Below are 24152 nucleotides of genomic sequence, written 5' to 3' on the forward strand. Positions count from 1 at the left end.
GGAATTACCTTTTACCACAGTTTTATATCTGCCTTTCCCCATCACTGTTTTTTCTCAGTTTTTCTTGTCTTTATGGGGTTTGACTTTTTAAAGCACCCTGTATTTCTGTTTACTGAATGGATTCTTCTCTGCCCAAATTAAATGTAATCAGGTCATGATCACCGTTCCCTAGGCAACCAACAACGAAATTATAGAGCCATGATCATGAATTAACAGCTTTGAAAAGTTAAAAAGAGATGAAATGCTTACTGCAAGGGTTAATAAATCTGCTGGACCAAGGCATTCACAGCTGAGCCACTGGTCACTGCAGAGAGCTTTGGGACAATGATCTTGGTTCAAGAATTAGGGAAAGACAAAACACCACCCACCAGCTTGTAGGGATAAATTCAAACCAATGTGAAGGGTCGCTTCTTTTCTGTCAAAATTCTGAGGGGGTGCTTGGTTAAAAAGGGAATTTCATCCATACCTGCATGGGATGTGGGAATAACTGGAACTGAAGAGGTTGTGCAGGGGGGTGGCAGTGAAGTGAGGCAGTTCAGCACAGCCCTGTTCCACCTGCAGTGCCAGAGGAAAGAAAAGAGTGACTGTGGAGCACAGTATCCCAATGGATGTGGTGGGGAGGAAAGGGAGAACCCCTCCAGCCTGTCCTGTTGCTCTTGACAGTGTCTAGTTGCTTCAAAAAAATCCAAGAAACAGGCTGCAGAAACCAATTTGAACATGTGTTAAACTTCCCAGAGTCATTTCGGCAGAGTTGCGTCTTTGCTGGGACTGTTTTGTGTGCTTAGTGAATGTTAGGAAAACATCTGGGAGCAGTTGGGAAGGGGCAACCAGCCCATGGCAGGACGAGGTCTGTGCAGGACACCCCATCTGGAGATGCCTCTTCCAAGCCCTGGAGCTCCACGGTGGGCTCAGTCAGGGGGTCACACCCCAGGTGTTATTTCATGCTGCCTTCCACCGCTGCTCACTCCTGCTTTTCGCTAAGCTTTGGTGGGAGCGGCTGCTCCGCTCAGCTCCTCATGGCACGAGCTTCCTTCCAGATCCCCTTTGCTCCTGCTCACACCCCCAGGCTGTGGTGTTCATGGCTCATGGGGACAGGCCTTGAAAAACAACCTGGTTATATGTGAGGTGTTCTGTGGGACAGGAAACTCCAGGACCCCACTGACCCCTGCTGCCCCTGGCCGTGGGGGCTCAAGGGCCTGGAACCTTCCCCAGGCAAACCCTGGCCTCAGCCAACCTGAAGGGAAAGGTTTAAGTCCTCTTTTATGGAAATACATTGGTGCCTGATGGAGGTTTACAGGTGTAGAATATACACAGGGGATGGGATACACAGATGCAAACACTGAATACAGGTACTCATCCCAGCCCTGTGCCCCACATTAACTCCCACACCCATTAGTGAGCTCCTGTCCCACAGTCCCAGGGCCTTTTCTAAGGAGCTTTCTGGTGTCCTTGCTGAAGTAAGGAGCAAACATAGGGCCTGGAAGGCAGCGCTGGGGGAAGGCAGGAGGGAACCCCGAGGCTCCTTCCCCGGCTCTGGCCCAGAGTGGCCTGACCTGCCCAGCCCGGCGGGGAGAGCCCACGGGCCATGGAACTGCCGTGAGCATCAGAGTCCCTTCACAGCCCCAGAGTCCCCTCAGAGCCTCCCCTGTCCCCTCAGAGCAGCCTCGGAGCCCCATGGCCCCCTCAAAGCCTGGCGTCCCCTCAGAGCACCGATATCCCCAAAGAGCCCCAGGTATCCCTTCACAGCTCCCGTGTCCCCTCAGAGCCACACATGTCCCCTCACAGGCCCAGTGTCCGATGAAAGCTTGGTGTCCCCTCACTCGCCGGTGCCCCCTCTGAGCCTTGGTGTTCCCTCCTCACTCGCCGGTGTCCCCTCACAGCCCGGTGCCCCCCCTCCGGGCGGCTCCCGGCGCATGCGCGGTTGTTGTCGCGGCAGGCGGGCCCGGGCCATGTCGGGGCGGGGGCGGCGGGTCCGCGGGCGGCGCGGGCCGGGCACGGGGACTCGGACCCCGACACGGACCCCGACCCCGGAGCGGCCGCGGGCGGGGCCGGCCGGCGGCTCCCCGAGGTGCGGCGCGGGGCGGTGGCGGGCGCGGGGGCGGCGGCGGGGGCGCGGGGCGGTAACGCTGTCCGTGTCCCGCAGGCCCGGCCGGTTCTGCCCGCAGTGCGGGCGCGCCGTGGAGCCCGCGTTCCGCTTCTGCCCGGCCTGCGGCGGGAGGCTGCCCGAGCTGCCCGAGGAGCGCGCCGAGCGCCTGAGCCCTGCCCCGCCGGCCGCCCCCAGCCCTGCCGCGTCCTCCCCGCGGGCGGCCCGGCCTGGGCCCCGCTCGCCCCGCAAGCCCCGGCCCGGCCCGGCCGCGCCGCTCCCCGCGGACACGGTGCTGGCGGACCAGGGCGGGCGGCGCTGGCGGCTGCTGCGGCTGCTGGAGCAGGGCGGCTGCGGGCTGGTGTACGAAGGTGCTGTGGGGCCCGGGGAGGGGGGGCCTGTCCCCGGCTGTGGGTTCGGGCGGGGGGGCTGTCGGGACGTCCCTAAACCCCCAGAACCGTAGAGGGGTTGGCAGTGACCCACAGGCCGGCAGGGTCCGTCATTCACGGAATATGCCGAGCTGGAAGGGACCCACAAGGACCATCCAGTCCAACTCCTGACCCTGCACAGGCACCCCAACAATCCCACCCTGACCATGAGAGCGCTGTCCAAACCCTCCTGGAGCTCTGGCAGCCTTGGGGCTGTGCCCACTGCCCTGGGGAGCCTGTTCAGTGCCAACCACCCTCTGGGGGAAGGACCTTTCCCTGAGATCCAACCTGAGCCTGCCCTGACAGAGCTTCATGCCAATTCCCTGCTGGGCATCCACCGTCAGTGATTCTGCCACTGATAACAAGACTGAGCCACGGCCCGGCTGCTCTGTTATGAGGAAATGCCTGTCATTAGGGGCCACACTTCCTCTTTCTGTTTTTTGAGGTCCGAAACCTAATTGCCAGCAGCACTGTGCAGGAGTTCTGTGTTATAAGTGGTGTCAGTATGCACTAAATGTCAGTTCTGTATTCTCAGCCGATTTTGGGGGCTGAAAGAAAGCAGCTATATCATGTTGACTGCTACTCAGCCATTTAGTGACTGCTGATCCTTTCCAGTCTCATTGTAAACTTCTGAAGGGGAGCTTTTGATCTTATTCTCTGTTGTTAACTTGGAAACTGTACAGGGAGAGTTTTTTCCATTACCAAGTTTTGCTGGATATTTGGCTTTACTTTCATTACTTAAGCTGTTGCATAACAAAGTCTGAGCATCTATCTGTGTTTTTAAAAAGATGTGATAAAAGTGAAAATTGATAGTGGAGGGTGCTTTTATAGATAAAAGCTTTGGGTGACCTGTGTCTTGGTCTAAGAACAGGAGAGGAGGAACTGCCCCCAGGCCAAGTCATGGGTGCAAATCCTTTTGGAGAAATGAGGCCACAGACAACTCCAACATCCATACAGAGCAGAGGGACTTGTCAAACCACAGAGTGAGCTGGAGGGAATGCTCAGCAAATGAATTTGGGGGTGCCTTTGAGATTCTGCTTATGATCTGTCCTTTACATACCCCTCAAAGCCCCCCACTACTGTAGCCATGCCCAGATGCTTCTGTGACTTAAGCAGAACTGCACTCACAGCATGTCAGGGTGCTGAGCTCCTGGAGCAAGGTAAGAATGATTTTGTAGTGATCTGGGAAGGCACTGTCACAGAGGATGCTTTGTAAAGTCCAAGGGAAAGAAGCAGAGGATGAGTAAATCCAGCTGCACAGGCTGCATTTAGTGATGCAGAACCTCTTTTCCGTGCTCCTGTAACCACATCTGTTCCATCTTTCCACAGCACAGTCAGCATCTGGAACCTGCCCTCAAAAGCAAAGCTTCTCCCTCAAACTTGTGAGTTTTGATCTGTTTGGGTAAGGAATAGTGCATACAGTGCTGTGTCCTGACCTGTTTGGCTGGGAGTGTCCCAGGAATTCAGAGGGAGTGGTCACACAGGCCCCTTCCAGCTTAGGGATGGATAAAATCTCCTGAGGGTGCTGTGCTTGGAGTTCAGTACAGGTTTGCCCTTCTGCTAAAGACGTTAAGGAAATAGATATGAGGATCAAAATAACCCAAAAGACAATCACAGACAGTTGCTGCCTTGATCTGCCAGGCTCAGTAACCTCCAGAACTGAATTGGGTGGTGTGAGGTGAAGATCTTGATTCAGGAATGTCAGACCAACTTTTCTCCTGTGTGGCTGAGGTCTGGGGAGACTGGAGAGGTTGGGACTCAGTGCTGTGCTGACAAGCCAGCATGGAGACACTCCATAAGGCCAGAGCACACTTTTAAATCAAACAGCAATTGTAGCTGGAGTTCTGAGCCGACTTTCCAGGCACTTGTCAGTACCTTGGGTTCTCCAGAAATGTGTCATTTCCAGGAATAGCTGTTTTGTGGTGGAAATTCAGGACTGGTTTTCAGTAGCTCACAAACCACAGCAGAAGGATTGTTTTCTTGTCTGCTGTGGCTCTTGGGCTTTGCTGGTCTGTGGGAGGGCCAGTGCTGATGGATGGTCTGAGGGGCTCTTGCAGGCACTTCAATAATCACTCTGCCTTTTGTCAGAGCAGACATGTAAGAGGATGGAGGAGGAGTACAGTGTTGATGAGAAAAGGCAGCAATGTGCCACAAAACTAGAACCAGTAGATGGGAAACTGTACCATAGGCAGCGCTCCCAACTCCTCTGTTTTGCACTTTTTGACATCTTTTGGCATTTTGCTTGGTAGTCTGCTGATGCCACAGCCCAGCCCTTGTGGTTGCAGAGCACTGTGGAGTGTGATAAGGCACAGGAGAGCGTTTTAAGGCTCAGATGGGCTCGCCAGGCAAGGTGCAGAGTGAAATATCCTCTGGGACACGGTTTCTGTGTTGTCTGGAGCTTGCTGATCCTCCAGTTGGGTATCAAACCAGCTAGAATAAAACACTGCTGCTTCCTCCTGTGCATGATAGCAGCTGTCCTGGGTTAGTTTGTGTGTTGAATATCTACATGTGCATAGGCAAACACAGGCATACTGAGTGTAAAATGTGTGCATTTGGGGTCACAAAGTGGTACCACTCAGTGGCACCAATATCTTTAATACAACAGATACAGACATTTTAACTTGTCTCACTTTCTGACAGCTAGAATGAAGTGTTACAGCTCTCTGTTGAGATTTGCCTGTTTGCAGAAATGCCCTCATCCCTGCTGTGACCAGAAGGTCACCTCTGGCTCCCTTTAATGTAACAGCTTTGGGACTGGAGCTCGCTCCAGGCTGCCAGATGGGCTGCAGTGCTTGGCTGTCCTTCCTTCACCCACAGACAGCTGTAAATGGCACTGCTGGAAGGGCCCCACCCGAGACGGCCACTCCCCTGTTCTGTGCTGATGCTCAGAGTTTTTGTGGTTGTTGGGGGCAGCACTGAAGAGCGAACCAAAACACCTGAGCTCTCTTAATTTTTTTAGGGGGCACATTGCTCTCTTTAAAATGGTTAGTGAAGGTCCTGTAGCAATCTTGCCCAAGTTGCCCTTTTCAGCAGGGTGTGTGTGGCTGAAATAATGCTCCTCCTTCCTGTTCCCTTTAGGATGCCAAAGATGGGAGGATATACAATGAACAGAATTTCTTCCAGCGAGCTGCCAAAGCAGGCACAGGTTGGTGCTTCTCAGGAGGGCAAGGACTAAGGACAGCTGGCATTCCTCTCTCACCAGTTCCACGAGTCTCTCAGAAGGCCAGGACAGGATAAACTCATTCCCTGCTCAGTCAGTGCTGAGGAATTTAGCCCAGAGCCAGCTCTCCCAGCAGTGTGTGCTGTAGGACACTGCAGTAGTGGCATTTTGAAGCCTTCTTGCTCTACCCACTCTGTCTTGATGTCCCTGGGAGCTGTCCTGCCCTGCAGCCTCACCCACCTTGGCTCCCCCTCTCTCCTGTGCTCCTTCCATGGGCAGTTCTGTCAGCTGCTCTCTGGTACTGACTCCATTGACCCCAAAACCTGAGTAAGAGCAAAGCTGCCCAGAGAATGTGGGTGGGGGTGGTGGAAGAATTCGTGTCAAACCTGCACTTCTGGGAGGACTCTCAAAATCTGCTTCTCCATCCCTCTCTTCCTCCTCTCTGCTTGTTTTCCCTAGCCCTGTGGCAACCCCTTTGCCAGTGCTGGTATTCCCAGTATCCTCCCTGGGATGGGAGGGAGCCCATTCTTGCTCTGCAGTTCCATCCATGCTCTGAAGTGCTGTGCACATTGACATGCCAATACCCCCACACATCAGGCTGGAATTCTGGGCACAGAATCAGGATGAGAGAGGTTTCTAGCTGTCAGCTGCCCAGGGCAGAGCAGACCTTCAGAGGGCTCTGAGCTCTTTCCTCCTGGAGCTCCTCAGCAGCTTCTGCTGCCCTGTGTCTTTTTCTCTCCCTCTGCAGTGGAGAAGTGGAAGAAGTGGCACTCTGTGCCTTTGCTGGGCATTCCCAATTGCGTTGGCTTTGGACTGCATGGAGACAGCTACAGGTGAGGGGACTGTGAGCTCTTGGGCCATCTTTGTGAGCGTTCCTTCTCCTCCCCTTGCTGTCTGTTAGTCCTTTTGTCATTGCCTGCTGGGCTCCTGACCTTATGCACTGCTCCTGGATAATTTATTGAATGCTTTGCCTCATTGTCCTGTTTCCTTCAGTCCTTGTGTGGCTGGTGAAACGATGGCTTTTGCCGCTGCTGCCCCTCAAGCCAGGGGGCACCTTATTCTGGTCCTTTACACTTAACACAAAGAGGAGACTCAGGCTGTGTATCTGCAACACAAGACCAGCACAGCTGTCTCCTCTGTAAGAAGTTTTATCAAAAATCAGGAATGTGTTTGCCCAGGTCAACTTGGAGTTGAAGTGGGATCTCATGGATTGCTGGACGAGTGTCTGTTGCAGGGTTTCCAAAGCAGGAAGGTGCTGCCATGTGCAAAACTCTTTTCTCTTGTAGGTTTTTGGTGTTCTCTGACTTGGGGCGAACTCTTCAGTCGGTGCTGAGTGATGGCTTGAACCTGCTGAGGGAGAAGGCAGCATTCCAGGTTGCAGTCCGGCTGGTATGTGGAGAGCCAGTTCTTCCTAAGAGACTTTTTCAGAGAAGACCTGTAACTTCCTTCCAGTTCTTTCAGAGATGTTTTAAAGCTGCTCCAGGGGCTTGGTCGGGATCTCTAAGTAGCATCTCTTGAGCCCCTTGTAAATTTGAGTATCCTCTGAGTGTTGTATCACCTTAAAGGCATTTCGGATAAGGAGAGCAAGAGAAACCTGACCTTTGAATTTAGAGGCTGTGAGATGGTGCTTTTAGTGCTCCTCGTGGCTGTGAGGAGCTGGGGAGGGTCCAGCTCAGTGATAGCCAGGATGCTGCAGGAGTCTGTGTGGGTCTGATAGGCTCCCCTCTGTTTATTCCCAGCTAGACTGCCTGGAGTACATCCATGAGAATGAGTATGTGCACGGGGACATCACTGCTGAGAACATCTACCTGAACCCAGCAGACCTCGCCCAGGTAGGGAGCAGGAGCAGGGCTGGCAGTGAAGGTGGGCTTGGGAAATGGGCCAGGAGAGCCCCAGGGCAGGGCAGGGCAGCAGAGCAGTGCAGGCAGTGCTTGGGCAGGCTCTGTGCTGCAGGGCTGGGGGCTGCACTGAGCAGAACGACCCCACAGCCGCTCAGGGGGGGCTGTTGCTGTCCTGCAGGTGACCCTGGCAGGCTATGGCTTCGCATTCCGGTACTGCCCCGGCGGGAAGCACGTGGCTCGGCGGGAGGGCAGCAGGACCCCTCATGAGGGCACCCTGGAGTTCATCAGCCTGGACAGCCACAAAGGTGCAGGTGGGTCTGGGTTTCTGGCACAAGCTGGAGCTGTTCCTGTGGCAGTGCTCCCTGGAGCTGGGGCTCCCCACTGGCATTGCTGTCGCTGCTGCTTTCCAGGCCTTCTCATGTACCAGGAATCAGCTTCCAATTTGGGCTCTTCACTCCTGCCTTTCTCTGGGCTGCTGTGCCTCTCCAGGTCACTCAGGGACTGCAGCAGGGATGTTCCTGCTCCATCTGGAGCCTTGGCTGCTACAGGCGTGTGAGGAATAGAGAACAGGGCCCTTTGTGCTGGCTTAGCAGGGATCTGTTACAAGCCAGGCTGGATCCTGCCCAAAACAGATTTGCAGCAGGCTCTGCTCTGACCTTGAAGCAATGAAAGCTGGAAAGGCATTTAAATCCCAAAGTCATTTTGGTTGGAAAAGACCTTTAAGATCCTTGAGTCCAACTGTAAATCCTGCACTGCCAAGGCCACCCATGTCCCTAAGTGCCACATCCACATGACTTTTAAATCCCTCCAGGCCTGAGGACTCCACCGCTGCCCTGGGCAGCCCATTCCAAATTAGCTGGTCCCTCTCCCAGTGTTCAGCAAATCTTCTTCCAGAGGCTGGGAGGTGATTTCTCATCTGTGGGAGATGTGCCAGAGCACATCCTAATGGAGCACTTGGATTTCTTTAGTTCTCCCCTTCATGAGTGACATGTCAACATCTCTTCCCATCAGGACCATCTCGCCGGAGTGACTTGGAATCTCTGGGCTACTGTCTTGTAAAATGGCTCTGTGGCTTCTTGCCTTGGTCTAACGTGCTGGACAGAGTAGAAACTGTGGTGGAGCAGAAGGAAAGGTAGGAGAAATCGCGTGCTCTCTTGGGAAATGAGCAGAAAGCAGAGAGGGAGGTTTTGTGACTGAAATCCCTCAGTCCCAGTACACTGTTGGGATGGGGTAAATCCCAAGGCTGAGCCTGGTGAACCCCAGGTTCTGCTCCATTCAGGACGTGGCCGCCTTGAGTTCAGCCTGTGGGGTTTTTTTGTCCCTTTGCCAAAGGCAGGTGCTTGGGTGGCTGCTCCCCTGCTCCTCCCATGACAGCATCTGTGCTCTTGCAGGTACAGAGAGGATGTGAAATGCCTTCTGCGACTGTGCTTCGGGCACAGATCCATTCCAGGTATGGCCTTGCTCCTGGTGGCAGGGGACTCAGGGAAGGAGGATTGACTGTACCTGAGGCCAGAACCTTCTCTTGTGCTGGGCTGCAGGTCTGGGGTGGCTTCTGGTGGTGATGGTGACCAGGCATTGCATTGGGCTGGTTGGCAGGCTGGGAACAAATCCCTTGTTTTCTGCACAGCAAAACAAGGAGGGCTGCCTCCCATGATCTGTTTCATGAGCCTTGCTGAAGGGACAGGTGTTCTGGTGGGTTTAAAAATGCACTATTTGTGGCTAGAGGTCACTTCCCCATCCCATTCTCTTGCCCAGAGAAGCTGTGGCTGCACCATCCCTGAAGTGTCCAAGGCCAGGTTGGATGGGGCTTGGAGGTCTAGTGGAAGGTATCCCTGCCCATGGCAGGGGAGGGACTGGATGAGCTTTCAGGTTCCTTCCAACCCAAACTCTCTTGTGGTTCTATTTTATTCTCTAATTCTGTGTTCTGGTCTTTGAGCTCCGTATTGGCCTTGGTTTGGTTTTCCTCTCTGTGCAGCTGCCCAGGGTGGGTGGAGGAGCTGCAGGGCGAGCAGAGGTGGCTGGAATTGCTGTGCTGATCCAGGTGTGACATCCCTTGCTTTGCAGAGGCCCTGCAGAGATACCTGGAGCAGGTGATGGCTCTGGAGTACGAGGAGAAGCCTGACTACGAGGCCCTGCGGCAGCTCTTCAAGAAGGCACTGGAAAAGATGAAATCTTCAGCCTATGACTCTGTGGATGTCCCATTGGTGCCCTAGGTGAGTGCCACTAGCTGGGATAGCAGCACAGAACTGGTACCTGCTCCCATGCCTGAGGACAGAGCAGCCTGTCTGTGACATCTCTCCAGATGCCACAGACCTGCTCCTCCTGACACATCATTCCCATTGAGACACCAGGCCAGTGCTGCACAGAGCCAGGCTTAGCCTGTGTTTCCTCATTTTTTTCTGAAAATACTTGAAATGGAAGGAATAGAACAAGGGTTAATAAAGCAAAGGTCTGTGGAGGTGATAACAAAATGCAGACTCATGCAATCTGGTAGTTTTTGTTTTTAGAGGACTGAGGCTCTGGGCTGTAGCTTTTGCTTTCCTTTCAGAAAGCAGGGTGTAGCTCTGGTTTTAGTGCCTCAGCCCTGAGGTACTGGTGGCTCTCAAGCCCAAGGGGCTGTTTTAGACACAAGGCTTGGTACAGAGCCAGCCCTGATTTTAGCACAGGCCAAGCATTCAGCAGCAGGAACACAGAGCCAGCTCATCACCCTATTCCCTGTTCCTGGAAGGAGTTGAACTGATTAATCTTCCCCTTGTCTTTTTTCTTTCAGATCAAGAGAACTTGCACAGGAAGAGTTCAGAGCTTTCTGCAGTGAGGCCTTTCCCACAGATATTTTTACTTTTACCAGTTTTAGAACGAGAGAGGTTTTTATAAGTGCTTTCTTCCCATTTTAATGTGACCCAGTGCTGAAGTTGGAGGTGCTGCTGTATCAAGTTAATGTGAAGACACTCCTGCCTGGCAAGCCAGGGGAAGCAGTAGCTGGAGAATTGCAATGGAGCCACAGGGAGCAGGGAAATTTAATCAGGGACTTTTTTTAACTGGAGTGGAAGAACATAGTTTTGTAATAAACGTTGTGGACAAGCCCCCAAGGCTGCTGCTTGGTTATTTGGTACATTCAAGGCCTTTCTGGGGCTGCTGGAGGGTTGTGAGGGTGGTTTAAGCTCCTTGTGATATTCATGTACATAACAACCTCCAGGCAGTGCCGCTGCAACTTAACCATCAGAACTCAGCTCAGAGCTAAACCTGACCTCATCCCCAACCATCCCAGCAGTTCTCCGGGTCTCAGGCCAGTCAATGAGGGGAAGGAAGAGCAGGAGCCACCTCTATTAACAAAACAATTTTATAAAAAACAATGTCAATAAACACTCACTACACTGTGTGTATCTGAACTGTTGCCAATGCCACAGTAACTTCCAAACAGCCCTGGAGTCCAGTTCCAGTGTTAACTTCAGGGACACCTCCTGGAAGTCTTGTACCTTGGTATTCCTATGTTCATTATGTGTTAAGGCACAGAAGGAATTTTCAGGTGAGGAAAACATGGCAACAAGAGAAGAGGCAAATGAGGTTTAAACCATATGAGAGGTAGGTAAGAGAGCAGCTCAGACCTGCAGTGAGCCTTCATTTACCTCTGGGGTTTTTCCATAAAAACCTTGGATCAGTGCAGCAAATGCCATAGACACGAGAGGGGAGCTGAGGGAGACCTGGCCAGAATAAAAAGGCAGCACAACCTCAAAAGAGGTCTTTCAAGTGGAAGAATTCAAGCATAGTGTTACATTCAGAAACTTGAGATCCTATGTCAATTAATTTCATAGTGCCAGGCCTCAGAGGAAGCAAGGGACAGGACAGTTCTTTTTTATCACTAGGAGGGATGACAAAAGTGAGCTAAAAATGTTCATAGAGGGAGCTGAACCTTAGTTAGCAGAGGATCAGACAATAGGGGACATGTAAAGAGGCAGCTGTGAAGGGAGGAAAGAGCCCAGATGGGAGCTACAGAAACAGGACAGACAAGGCTGAGGGAAAGGGGATTGCTTTTTGGAGGTATTTACAATATTCACTATCATCCCTGTATGACTGCAACAGAAACACGGTTTCCAGGAATCCTGGACAAGTTAAAAGCACGAAGAAATCAGAGGCTTAAGAAGCCCAAGTTCAGCCTCTCTTCAGTGTGTTCTGCCATGTTTTTCCTCTTGACTTGCCTCCTGTGCAGGTCGTGGGGCCGGGGCGGCTCCCTGTTCATGGCACTGCTGGGGGGCAGTGCTGAGGTAGGTTTGGGGGGAACTCCAGGGCTGCCTCCCACAGAAGAGGTGGGACTGGCACTGTTGACAGAGGAGTAGCCCGAGCTCCCCTCCGGGCTGGAATTCCTTGGGCTGAGATGCTCCACTGGCAGCTCCATGTCCCTCTGGGGCGCCGCAGGCTCATCCCAGTCCCTGGCGGGGCTGTCATCGTCACTGGAGTCCTGGCCACAGTGCTCTGCAGGGTCCAGGTACAGCACAGTCACATCCAGGATCCCACTGGGACTCGTCACTGCAGGGGGGGGAAGGCAGAAAGGTTCCTTTGCCCAAATCCAGCACTAAGCAGGCACCCAGCACAGAGTCAAGCAGAACAAAGCCAAGCAAGAGTGTCCACCTTCTGTCTGCTCACACCTGGAGGGCAGAGCTCCAAGTTCACCCTCTTTTCACACAGTGTCTTCCACCCCCTCAGACTACCTGGACTAAGATCTATTTACACCTAGGAGTACTTAGATATTTGGAAAACAAGCAGCCAGGCCCAGAGTCAGTAAAACCACCAGCTAATTAGTGTTTTTAACACAGTGGGCTGTTCACCACAGTTGGTGCACTGCAAACAGCCTCACTTTGAAATGCTGAGCAGCCACAAAGCCCCTGACCATGTTCTGAAGCAGTGCAGAGAAACAGATACCTCGGAGATAACTGTTAAACTATAACCACCGGGGAAGGGGAAGAGTTTTTCCAACCAGTCTTCAGCTGAAAGTTCAGGCATCTGGTGCCTGAGAAACAGTTTTGAGCAAAGATGAAAACACAGGTTTAAAGCTCCTGGCTGCTTTTTATAAGGAGAATAAAGTGCTCACCATCTCCTTCTCTCTCGCCTTCACTTTCCTGATCACCTTCATAACCAGAGCAGGAATCTAAACTCCAGTCAAGGAAGTTGTCCAGCAGACTTTCTTCCTGGGAGGACAGCTCTGCTGTGGGCGTAGTCACAAAGCTGCCCCTGTCATCCTGAATGCTATCTTCCCTCCTCCTGTGGCAAAACAATCCACAAGTCACGTGTTAAAAGCCAAGTCTTCTTCTCCAGCTCTTTTAAGAGGTATGTCCAGGTAATGACAAGAAAATTGATTGTATTTAAGAATGAAATTTCAGGGTACCAGAGAGGACGAAAGGCTCAGGCTGATCCTCAGAGCCACCGACAGCCATGAGTTACACTCACCTTTTAGCTCTCTTTCCAGAGGGAGAGCTGAGGAAAGTCTGAATTTCCACCACATTCCTATGCAAGGGACTGGGCTCTGGGTCCTCCTGTTTCACACCCAGAGCCGAGCAGAGCTGGCTGTAGCTCATCACCTGGAAAAAAAAAAAGAGCCAGTAAGAATTAGACCATGAGATTCCCAGAAGGACTAAATAGCCAGCAGGAAGCTATTTATTTTTTAGGAGAAATCTATCCCAGCAAGTTCTTCCCAAAGATACTCAAACAGCAGTTAGAGTCTCTGCAGATCAAGTTTTAAACTACCATTTTATTTAGATATTCTCCCTCCAGAGGTCTGAAGTAAATCCCTTTCCCACAACCTGTAGTTCCCCACCCCCTGCCTTGGGCAGGTCTGCTCTGGGTGTCAGACAGCAGCAGATGCAGACCCAGCTCACTCACCTGTTCTTTGCCTATTTCTTCATAACACTCATCCTCAAATCGCTGTTTCACTGCCATGAGGGACACCTGCCTATAATCCTTTGGGACATCATCATGGAAGCTGGGAAGAAAGATGGAAACCCCAATCTTAGATGCTGTGAAACAATATTAGGAAAGCCTGCCAATTCAGGCACTTTCCCTCTGTCCCCCTCAGTGCTGTGCTAAGGGAGTTGGTGTTTCAGCAGCTTAGACAGGTTATTTGGTTGTAAGATTATGAGCATTTAATTGCTTTCCTGTGACCCAGGGCCAGACCAGCTGGGAGAAATAAAGCAGCTGGTCCTGAACTGGGCCTTAGTGTCTTGTGGGGAGGATCAAGGCAGTTCCCCAAAAGTCTTTCTTTCCCTGGGAAGGGCTGACTGTGCAGGTGCAGCACATCTGCAAGAGCTGCAATCCAAGTACCCAAGCCCCCCCCCCCAGAGTCCCCAGACCATTACCACTTCTGGTGGAGGCTCAGCACACAGGGCACAAGGTCTTCAAGAGAGAAACCGGTGCACTCAGACAGCTGGCTGGTCCAGGGGTGTGCTGGAGAGGATACATATTCATATATTGAATTACATATTCATGAAGCTTAGGAGTTCTGTAGTCAGACTGCCTTTTTTTTTTAATAGGATAAAGATCTTAACAAGCTTATGCCTGTGCATAGTTCATTCAAGTTCACAGCTGGCTTCAAGGAGAGGTTTACCTGCCAAACTGAAGTTCCAGCTAAGGATAGAAATCCTCAGTCTCTTTTAAACACAAAGCTTGCACAGTCTGGTGCTAATGCTCCAGTGCATCACAGCTAAGAAGAGGTAAAATAGAATCCCAGAATGGGTTGGGTTGGAAGGGACCTTAAAGCTCATCTCACCCCACCCCCTGCCATGGGCAGGGACACCTTCCACCAGCCCAGTTTGCTCCAAGCCCTGTCCAACCTGGCCTTGGACACTCTCCCAGGGATCCAGGGGCAGCCACAGCTTCTCTGAGCAACCTGTGCCAGGGCTCCTGTGCCACCCTCACAGCCAACAATTCCTTCCCAACATCCCATCTAATCCTGCCCTCTAGCACTAAAAAGCCATTCCTCCTTGTCCTGTCTCTCCAGGCCCTTGTCCAAAGTCCCTCTCCAGCTCTCCTGGAGCCCCTTTAGGCACTGGAAGAGGTTCTAATGTCTCTTCCCAGAGCTTTCTCTTCTCCAGGCTGAACAATCCCAGTTCTCTCAGTCCTTCCTCACAGAAGGTGCTCCATCCTTCTATTCAACTTGGTGGCCCAACACAGCCAAAGAGGCTGAAGTCAACTCTTCATTCTGAAGTCTCATATCCATCCCCCTCATTTCCACCCCCTTCCCACCTCCCCCAGCACAGTGACTGGGACATCTTGCCTCAAGGCAAACTGACATCCAAACCCACCCCGAAATCTCCCCAAAAAGAGAAGGCAGACTGGCACACGGTGCTGCAGCCCCAGGCCAGGTCAGGTTGCTCACCTTGGCCGTGCAGTATCCTGGCCAGCAGCAGAGCTGCAGCCGCCAGCCGGGCCGGGGAGTACACACTGAGGCTCGTGTTCAGCAGGGACAGCTCACAGATGAAGCTGTAAAGGTGAAGAGTTCTTCTCTCCAGCAAGACTATGCTTGACAGAACTTCCTTGTAGTCCAAAATGGTGGGTATCTAGTGCAGAAAGGAGAAGAGAGGTCGGAAATACAGGACCAGCACAAAGTGATTAGAACAGTCGTTTGCAGGAGATGCTGTTTTGTAGTTGTTGGTTGGTTGGTTTGGCTTTTTAACTACTACATTGAAACACTCTCCAGTGAGAGAATAAATGGCCTCTTAAGACTGAAGTTTTAATCTCTACAGAAGGCAGAGGGTTCTGCACCTACACACAAGGGCTCCACAGCTGACTGGGAACACTCCCATAAACCCCCAGCTCCTTAGGTCAGAACTGCCACAGCCTGAGTTGTACAGCAACCCAGCGGGGAAATACATTCCATCCACTTCCCATACTCACCCTTATCTTTCCTTCTAGGGCAGAAATGATCTCTCCCATCATTCTGACCAGCTCTTCATACTTGTAGGAGTTGTCTGTCAGCCACACAGCTTCTCGTATCGTCAGCATCTCTTTGCTGATGAAACTGCAACGTTCAATAACATTGACAGTCAGCCCCAGCAGAGAGGGAATTTGTGCACCTCTGGCAGATAAATGCACCCAAGATGACCACAGTTAAACTGCACAAGGTACATTCCCAGGCAGACTAGGAAAGACAGGACTGCAGTTCTTAATTTATTTCACCTGGAAGTTGGAACTACCTACTACAAAGTTCCTAATTTGGAATAATCTTCCTACTATGGAAAAAAATCTGGGCTGCAAGGGTGGTGAGGCATGAGTTGCCCAGCAAAGCTGGTTGGACAGGGCTTGGAGCATCCTGGCCTAATGGAAAGTGTCCCTGCCTTTGGCAGGCAGTGGGATAAGATGGTTTTTAAAGGTCCCTTTCAACCCAAATCAATCTGTGATTCTGTGATCTTAACTCTTCATTTATGAAACCTCTCCTTGGTTAAGATGCAGGATATTGAGGAAATCAGCACAGGAGGATAATTTTGGCCCTCACCACACAGTTCACCTGAGTGTAACAGTCTAAGCCACAGAACACCCCTGCTGCAGTTATTCCTTTCAGGGTGTCTCATGCCAATGTGGTGTCAAAGACTCCAGCTGCTGGTGGAACGCATTTAGAGCAATCCACCACTACGACTTTGTTTTAGAATATGAAAAAAAGAGGCAAGGAACTGCATTTTGTGCCTCATTTGCAGAGACTGTGTTTGTATGCGAACACAGTTAAGCAGCTGTCAAGGCAGAGGGAAGACAAAGAGTCTTTCCAGCATTACCAGCAAGGGATGGGCTGGGGGAGAAGTTTGAGCTGCAGGAGTGAATTTGGGTGATCACAGTCACCACCTCTGCTCACCAGGCAGAACCCTCACCGTGTGCAAATGACCATGCAGGCTATTCCCAAAAGCTGGAGCCGAGCACGAGGCACAGGTCGCAGCTTCAAGTAACGATCCACACACCCCACTGTCATGTGAAGGCACAGGCTGGAAAAGTCCTTCATGGTGGCCACTTCCACCAGCCAGTCCACCAGGATGTACCTAGAATGGGAAGGGAGAGATGTAAGGAAGGACTTGGCCAGCAGTGCCCGGAGATGCTCATGGCATTGCATCCAACAGGGGAATGAGCCAGGCCAAGCAGAGCAGAGCCAAGAGCTCCAGAGCTGCCTCCCAAGGTGGGAGCCAGAAGGCCAAGCCCCTTCAGGGTGTGTGTGGATGTGGTGGATCCTCTTGGATCCCAGAAAACCTGCCTGTTCCTTCACCTCCCTGCACGCCAACACTCACAGCATGGGGAATAAACAGGAGGGGTTGGAAGTGTGTGTGCAGTCACAGGGTCATGTCCTCATCAGTTCCAGAGCCATGGTGGGATAACTCATGGCTGGAATGCTGCCATGGATGGCTCTGTACTCGTTAGGAAGGACACACCAACAGGGTGAAGTGGTGGAGCTGCCCTCCATGGGAGAGAGCAATGGAATGTAACCAGCTCTGCCCAGGGATGGATAAAGAACTTCTGGGTAAGGACTGAGGGGCAGGATAACACAGCTGACTCTGCTGTGGGTGTTTACTCAGGAAAAGAGGGTTCATAGGGCCTTTGGAGGGACAGGACAAGGGGGAATGGCTTCCCACTGCCAGAGGGCAGGGTTAGATGGGATACTGGGAAGAAATTCTTCCCTGTGAGGGCAGTGAGACCCTGGCATGGGTTGCCCAGAGAAGCTGTAGAGGGAATGTAGAGATGTAGAGGGAAATAGGGAATGGTCTCTGCTGTGTGGCCTGACTCCTGGATCCAAGTCCTCACCTCATTATTTCATTCATTCCTTTCTGCACAGTGAAGATGCTCTGCTTGCTGATAGGAAGGGAAGCTTGAAAGATTTGAGAAACCATTTCCCTGGAAGACTTTGCTTCTAATCCTAGCTGGTTTCCATTCCCACAAGCTTTGGCTAAAGCTATCTGTAGGAGAGAGAACACAAAAGAAAGTGTGCTTACTTCACTAAACACAAACTCAGGCAGCACAGGACAGTCCTCCAATTTTCCTGCTAAAAACAGAGTGAACTTGACAAACTGCTTGAATCAGTAGTTCCTAGTTTGGTTTAAAATGATGAGCACACACATTATTTGGGGCCAGGCTTTTAAGTCCATCAAAAGATGGATCTTTACTCATTGTACCACAGGTGTGCAGTCATTTCCCAAAGGGGGGAATGTGCAGAGCAGATACATGTGCACACATTGACGTTACCCAGCAATGTTGGTCCTGTTTCTAAAAGGAGAAATCTAAACCTACAGTGGCAGCACAGAAAGGACCAAATAAAGACTGTTCTTCTGGGAAAACTCGGCCTTACCTGTGCTTCCCAGCAGCCTTTTGCTGCGTAGTCTCGGAGCTTCCTGAGACTTTGGAGGTATCTGCCAGGATCTGACATCTACAGAGAGGAACGTAAAAAGATGTAAAAACCCATTGCCTTTACACAAAACTGTACTACAGAAAAACTGTAGTACCAATATCCAGAGCAAACATGCTGCCTGAAGGTACATCTATTATTTCAGCAACCACTCTGTTTCTCACTGTGACAACGCTGTTTTTAAGAACCTTTCTCCAGTTGTTGCCCAAGGTCTCACAGGAAATGAGACCTGAGGTGAGAGCTTTGGCAGATTTATTACTGACAAGGCAGGAGCCTCCCCTTCCTGCTCCCCAGTGAGCCCTGGGATCACTGGTCAGCAGTGCCCAGGTGAGAAGCTGTGATACAAAAAGTTACTACTTACAGCAGCCTTTCTGTTGTTTTCCCAAAGGAGGTAGGAGCTGATTAAACAACCCTGCCTGGATGACTCCTCAAGCATTTCCAGGGATTCTTTCTTTTTTCCTTCATCCTAAAAACAAAAGGCATACACTGGTATTTTTTTCTGCCCAGACAATTGGATGCCTCAGCACTTCAGAAGCCACATAACAGCCCTGTGCTAGATCTGTGGAGCAGAATCCACCCCTTGGGAGTGCCCTTCAGCCCCTGAGGGATGCTCCCACATCCACTCATTTGCAGATCCAGGCTCTGGGAGCAAGTAGTGCTTTTCCTCAGCCAGAACAAAGCTTTCTGGCTTGCTTGCCAATGAAGGTGTTTGTTTTTTTCCTAGGCATTACAACTGGAAGGCTTCCTTTGAGACCTGAACACGCTGCAAGCCCATGATTAAGCCAAAATTAATTTCACTGTTTGTACAATTCAATAAACTAAGTTAATAATGTTCCTTTAAACAACCAGTAAATTAAACTCAGGAGAATAGAAATTCCTGGGCCACTTGAGGAGTATAAGAGCATCTGGCTGAGTTATTTTTTTAATCAAGGTAAACGGCACCAGCATTAAACAAACCCAAATGTCATATCAGAAACACTGCTCACCTCAAAGAAATTCAAGACCTTAGCCAAGCTGTGGAGAATAGATCCTTTTTGAGCCTGAAAAAGGATAAAGATTGTTAAACAAAGAACCATAGCAATTCTTGCTAATAATTCCAGACTACAGTTTTGTTTTGTCTTTCAGTCACTCTCCCCCCTTGCTTTTCTCCATGTTTTGTTCAGCTCTGAGACAGCACTGAACCTCTCAGAACAGACAGTACAGGCCTCTGGCACTGGGGATATATCATGTGTGGTTTGGCAGTAAATTCAATAAAATGATTGAGCCACAGTCATTGAAGCAACAACAGCACAGGAGGCTCTGGTGGGGGAACAAAAGCATTTTGTCCTAAATAACAAGAAAGTCAAGGGCAGAAAGAAACCAAACCTTCTCAAGCTGACACTCTGCTTTGAGACTGTCATAGACCACAGCTTTACAGCAGCTTCCAGTGAAGGACCAGGGAGGACGGATGAAGAGCCAGATGAAGGGCACTGCACACACATTCAGGTGCTCTGCCAAGCTGAAGTAGTGAGATGCCTTTATTCCATTCACCTCTGCACGGCCGTGGCCCGTGATGGACACTGAACCAGAGACAAAAACAGAACTCATGGAGAGCTTGTTCACAGTGCCTGGCTTGGCAAGGCCAAGACACACAACGGGAAACAATCAGGAAAAGACTGAATTATCCCTTCCATTTAGTGCCTTAAAAATCATGGAGATGGCAGAAGAAAAATCTTACTACAGTTCAGATTTAAGAAATATATAACCCCAAGGTGAGGGCAGGGGGGTTGCAAATCCCAACCCTCACAGCACTGTCAGTGTACAAACAAACCAGTGTGGAAGAGCCTGTCCTGCCAGGACCCTCCTCTGGGAGAAGGCTCCTCCTAGCACTTGTCAGGCTCTTTTGACACATTTTAATCACACCAGGGAAGCAGCTGAGTTTGATCAGAAGTTTGCAGAGGACAGTTCCTAAATCTGAATTCACAGGCTCTGTGCTATCCCATCACTGGCAGTTTAGTGGCCAGTGGTGAAGCACTGAAATACAAAGCTCCCTTCTGCCATGCCATGCTCCCCAAAGACCCCAGGACAAGCTTCCACACTCACAGCCTTCGTTGTACAGGTAAGCCAAGCTCAGCTTCACAGCAGCTTCAAAGTTCCCACTTTCAGCAGCCCTGAATGGCAAACAAAGAAGGTGTTTGAGGTTGAAACCATTCCCAGCACCAGAATGCACATTCTGGGACTTGCACCCTCAAGGGCATGCATCAAACCATCAAGCCCTTGTGCTCCTCCCTCCCAAACTGATGTGCACACAGGGGCTTCCTCAGACACACAACACATGCAAAGGGGCAGTTGGAAGCAAAACAATTATTGTGGCATTTAAACCTGTTGAAGAAATTTCTGACACTCCAAAAGCAATGGGTGCCCTTCAAATCCGATGGATAAAAAGACATTTTCCATCTTTTTAAAGCATTTTTATTGTCACCCTTTCAAACTTTGTTATTGAAATTCAGCTATTTTTCAACACACTGGTTTACACAGGAAGTGACCAAGCCAGCTCAGCCTTAGAAATACAGATATTCTCTAGAGCCTTTCACCTCACTTGGTCATTCCTATGTAAGCGCCAGGAAAAGATTTCAGTTAATGTACTATGCTCCAATATGAATACTGATGCCCATAAAGAGGAATAACTTTGGTACATGCCCTGGGCTCTGCTCTGGTTGAAGAGACAGCAGTGACCAGCTGCAGCTTAAGCCTGAAATCAACTATTTTTCAGCCTCCAAACCAAAAACTTCTCCTCTTTGTACAAGTCAGATCCCCCAGTTACACTGAAGACTGATAAGAACTGTGTATCTACCTTCAAACATCCCCTTCTGGAAGGCCAGACAAATTTGATATTTAGAGTTTACCTTTCAAACATTCTCAGGTTGTTTGGAGAAGGCCACATGTCTTGGAAACTTGCGTGTGCCCAAACACTGGAATGATTATCCACAAGGTATTTAAGGTGTGAGTGCACCTGCATAGAGGGAACACAAAATAATAATTACTAAAATCAAGGGACCAACAGGAAAGCAGGCCTTTGCAATCTAATTTTAAAGAGGTAACTAATTAATCACAAGTTAATCATAACCATTATCGGGCAACTAACAAGTTAAAGCAAAAGATGGCAAACCAAATTGTTCATTCACAGTGATCCAGCAGGACAATTGGCACAGAAACTGAGCACAGAGCACTCAAATACTGCTACTCTCCTTCAGCTTGAGCAGTGAGAGATCAAACTGCCACCAGGAGAGCAAAAACCTAATCCCTGCAGGTGCTCTTTGGGTTTCTTCAGGCTCACTCTGACATGAGAAGCCTGTTCCATGTGCAGCCCAGGCTCCTGAAGGCAGGGCTGAGCCGTGGGACCTGCCAGAGGGGAAGCAGCAGCAGACTTACAGCTCTGACTGAGAGGATGTCAGCAGCAGGGAGGCCTTTCAGGACGTGAAACAGAACATCCTCAGGCAGGTTTAAGAATGTCAGGACTCGAGGCCGTTTTATTATCCTTCTTTTGGAAGGGAAAGAAAAACATCTGGGACATCTACAGTGAACCACTGGAAAAGAAAGACATGGGACACAGTTAGTGATGGAACAGCACAAGGAAAAAAGGCACTGCAGAGTATACACACACAAAAAGGTGTTTATTTGAGCTCCTTTTCACTGCAGCACAGGACACTTCAAACATCAACCAGAGAAATGTAGCATGAGCCATATAACCACCACAAGACTGAGCCTCAGAGCAGTGAGGGGCTCCTTCAGTTTGGTTAACAAAGCCCAGAGGCTCAGAAGGGGTGGCTCATGCTCTTCACAGAGAGCCCCTCCATGCCCTGACTCCTGTGACCGTGTTCAGTGGTGACAATCAGCTCAACTGTCCCTGTTCAGTAGTGACAAATGGTTTAACTGTCACCACCACAACTTAATTTACCTCCCCCACACCCCAGCTTTTCCTTCTCACCTGACAGCAGCCCTTGGAATGTGACCAGAGATATTAGGAGGTTAAGACACACCAAACCTGCTCAAGCCCATCTCCAAGTTGCTGCTTGGGTGCTGATGGAAGATCCATTGCCTGCACCTTCTGGAGTATTATTGCAATGCAATAATGTTACATATAATAACATATATATCTCCTTATATTTGTTGTTATTATATATATATATGTATACTTAGAGATACAAATATATATAAATATATAGATAAATAAATAAATAAATAAATGTATTCTCTACAGCAGTATCATTGCCATGAAAATGACATGGACTCCTATACTGGGATGCCAATTCTGCCTACATGAGCAGATCCCCAATGCCTGGGGAGCAGGGGGTACTTGAGCAACTCAGGGAAGAGAAAACCCAATTTCCAAAGACAGGAAGTGACATAGGTTAATTTCCAAAGTGTTGCTTCATGAAATCAGGGTTCTTTAAACTTGAAGGGAGCTCTGGGGATCACCCAGTCTAACCACCCCACCTAGGGGGGCAGGACCACATCCAGGTGGGTTTGAGCATCTTTGAGGATGTGGATCCGACAATTTGTGGGGGGAAGCGCTGCCAACCCTCAGCCACCCGTGGCGGAAAAACCGCTTTCTGTTAGCTTCGAATGGAGTCTCCTGCACATCAACGCGCACCCTACAAAGCTCACAGGCTGCGCTCTCCCGCGCCCAGAACTCATCTCGAACCCCCGGTGCGACGTCGGGGTGCTCAGGCACAGCCACAGCCGCGGCCGCAGAGGCCCGGGCGGGCAGCGCTGGCCCCGGGCGGGACCCCGGCGAGCCCCCGGAGCCCCGCCCCGCCGCCTTTGAATCCGGGCTGGCAGCCGCCGGCCCGGCCCCCGCCGCTGCCGGCCCGGCCCCCGCCGCTGCCGGCCCCTCATCCAGTCAGAGCTCGGAGCGCCCCGTGCCCACCCGAGTGCCCCCGTGCCCTCAGAGCCCCCTCAGAGGCGCCCGGCGGGGCCGCCCCTCAGCGCGGGAGGACGCGGCGCCCGCGGCAGACCCGCACTCACCGCCCGCCTTCATCTCAGCGCCGCGCCGGGGACCCAGCGTGAAGCGGGCGGACACAACGTCCTGCCCGGCTCGTAGCGAGCGGCACGGCCAGAGGAGGGACGGGGGCGCCAGGAGCGGGCGGGGTCTGCCGGGCCGACACGCCCCGCTGGCCCCGCGGGCGCGCCCGGCGAGCGCCGTGAGCGGCGGGAGCTCCGCCCGCCGGGCCCGCCCGCCGCCCCGCAGTGCCGCCCCCCGCCCGCGCGCACTTGGTTTAAACACAGCAGGGCCTGCGATTGGCCGGGAGGGCGGAGGGGGCGGGGCCGGGCCAGCCCCGCGCGCTGTGATTGGGCAGCGAGGATGCGAATTCGAATCGGGGCAGTTGGCGGTTCGAACTCGGGGCGGGATGGCGCGTGCGCGGGCGGCAGCGCGCCCCCTGGCGGGCGGGCGGGGCACGGCGGGGGTGGTGCTTCCCCTCACGGAGCCGCCGCCATGTTCGCCGTGCTCCATCGCCCCGCTCCGGCACGGCCCGGGGCACCGCGCCGGCCCCGGCCCCCCTCGGGGCCACGAGTCCCTTCTCTTCGCACGGCCCAGCCGGCAGCAGTCGGCCCTGCCGCTGCGGTGCCGCTCACCCGTAGCCACCTGCGCTGGGCTGAGGCTGCCCAGCCAAGGGAGTTGCTGATGGAGCGCTGGGGTTTGTTGCTGCCTGGTGGTTTCCACCCTGAGCGACCAGCGCCTGAGGATGTCCGTACTGGAGCTAAAGCACTAGGGAGGGTGTAATAGAAGGGTTAACTTTGTTCATAAAATCTTATGTGTATGAGGGAATAAGGAACTTTTGTTATAATTCAACAAGATAAGTTTCATGGACATCCTGCTAATCAAGCAAGTGTCAGTAAAAGTAATTGCAGACATCTTGCTAAACAAACAAGTATCAGTATCAGTAAAATTTACAACTGATAAGAACTGCACCTTTTCATCTCTGACAAATGCCAGATGACCACTTAGCAATGAGCCACGAACTCAAGCCTCAACGCAGCCGCATTCAAAACTCGGGACTTGGAAATGTATAAAAAGGAACATTTACTACATTTTGGTGTGTGCCTCGGCAGGGCACTTGCCCTCCAGGCCACCCAGCGCTGTTTTGCTTTATTATCGCTTGCTTAATAAATTTATCAATGTTTAATTGGAATTGAGTTGTCTAAATTCTTATACTAACTTATAACAGAGGGCATTGCCTGCTGGGCTGTAGCTCTGCAGAGAAGGCCCTGGGGGTCCCGGTGTCCCCCAGGT

General features: G+C 51.5%; 2 protein-coding genes across 2 annotated transcripts; one reads left to right on the forward strand and one right to left on the reverse strand.

Moving 5' to 3' along the window:
* Positions 1–1949: 1949 nt before the first annotated feature.
* On the forward strand, positions 1950–10595 carry VRK3 (VRK serine/threonine kinase 3). Its single transcript, XM_050317699.1, has 12 exons — positions 1950–2068; positions 2144–2454; positions 3841–3893; positions 5590–5656; positions 6420–6504; positions 6958–7060; positions 7411–7503; positions 7691–7823; positions 8524–8644; positions 8904–8962; positions 9577–9725; positions 10283–10595. Exons 1-11 carry the CDS (start codon positions 1950–1952, stop codon positions 9723–9725), a joined length of 1293 nt encoding a protein of 430 aa, XP_050173656.1. The 3' UTR covers positions 10283–10595.
* A 241-nt stretch (positions 10596–10836) lies between these two features.
* CCNF (cyclin F) lies at positions 10837–23007 on the reverse strand. The gene is made up of 17 exons (XM_050317646.1): positions 22886–23007; positions 21290–21444; positions 20764–20870; positions 19961–20028; positions 19244–19437; positions 18865–18918; positions 18240–18344; positions 17822–17899; positions 17281–17432; positions 16362–16526; positions 15397–15520; positions 14879–15059; positions 13860–13947; positions 13387–13486; positions 12955–13085; positions 12599–12768; positions 10837–12036 (listed from the first exon to the last, which is right to left on the reverse strand). Exons 1-17 carry the CDS (start codon positions 22896–22898, stop codon positions 11639–11641), a joined length of 2283 nt encoding a protein of 760 aa, XP_050173603.1. The 5' UTR covers positions 22899–23007; the 3' UTR covers positions 10837–11638.
* Between the last annotated feature and the right edge of the window lie 1145 nt (positions 23008–24152).

This window comes from Myiozetetes cayanensis, unplaced genomic scaffold, assembly GCF_022539395.1.
Source record: "Myiozetetes cayanensis isolate MyiCay16 unplaced genomic scaffold, myiCay2020 scf20-37, whole genome shotgun sequence".
NCBI lineage: Eukaryota > Metazoa > Chordata > Aves > Passeriformes > Tyrannidae > Myiozetetes > Myiozetetes cayanensis.

Excerpts from the sequence above, each read along its gene's own strand:
- VRK3 (XM_050317699.1), top strand. The coding sequence starts at position 1,950 with ATGTCGGGGCGGGGGCGGCGGGTCCGCGGGCGGCGCGGGCCGGGCACG. Across the intron at positions 5,657-6,419 it reads AGCTGCCAAAGCAGGCACAG|TGGAGAAGTGGAAGAAGTGG; the intron begins GTTGGTGCTTCT and ends CTCCCTCTGCAG. Across the intron at positions 7,824-8,523 it reads GGACAGCCACAAAGGTGCAG|GACCATCTCGCCGGAGTGAC; the intron begins GTGGGTCTGGGT and ends TCTTCCCATCAG.
- CCNF (XM_050317646.1), bottom strand. Across the intron at positions 13,948-14,878 it reads CAGGATACTGCACGGCCAAG|CACACCCCTGGACCAGCCAG; the intron begins GTGAGCAACCTG and ends TATCCTCTCCAG. Across the intron at positions 12,037-12,598 it reads AGGCGAGAGAGAAGGAGATG|TGACGAGTCCCAGTGGGATC; the intron begins GTGAGCACTTTA and ends CCCCCCCTGCAG.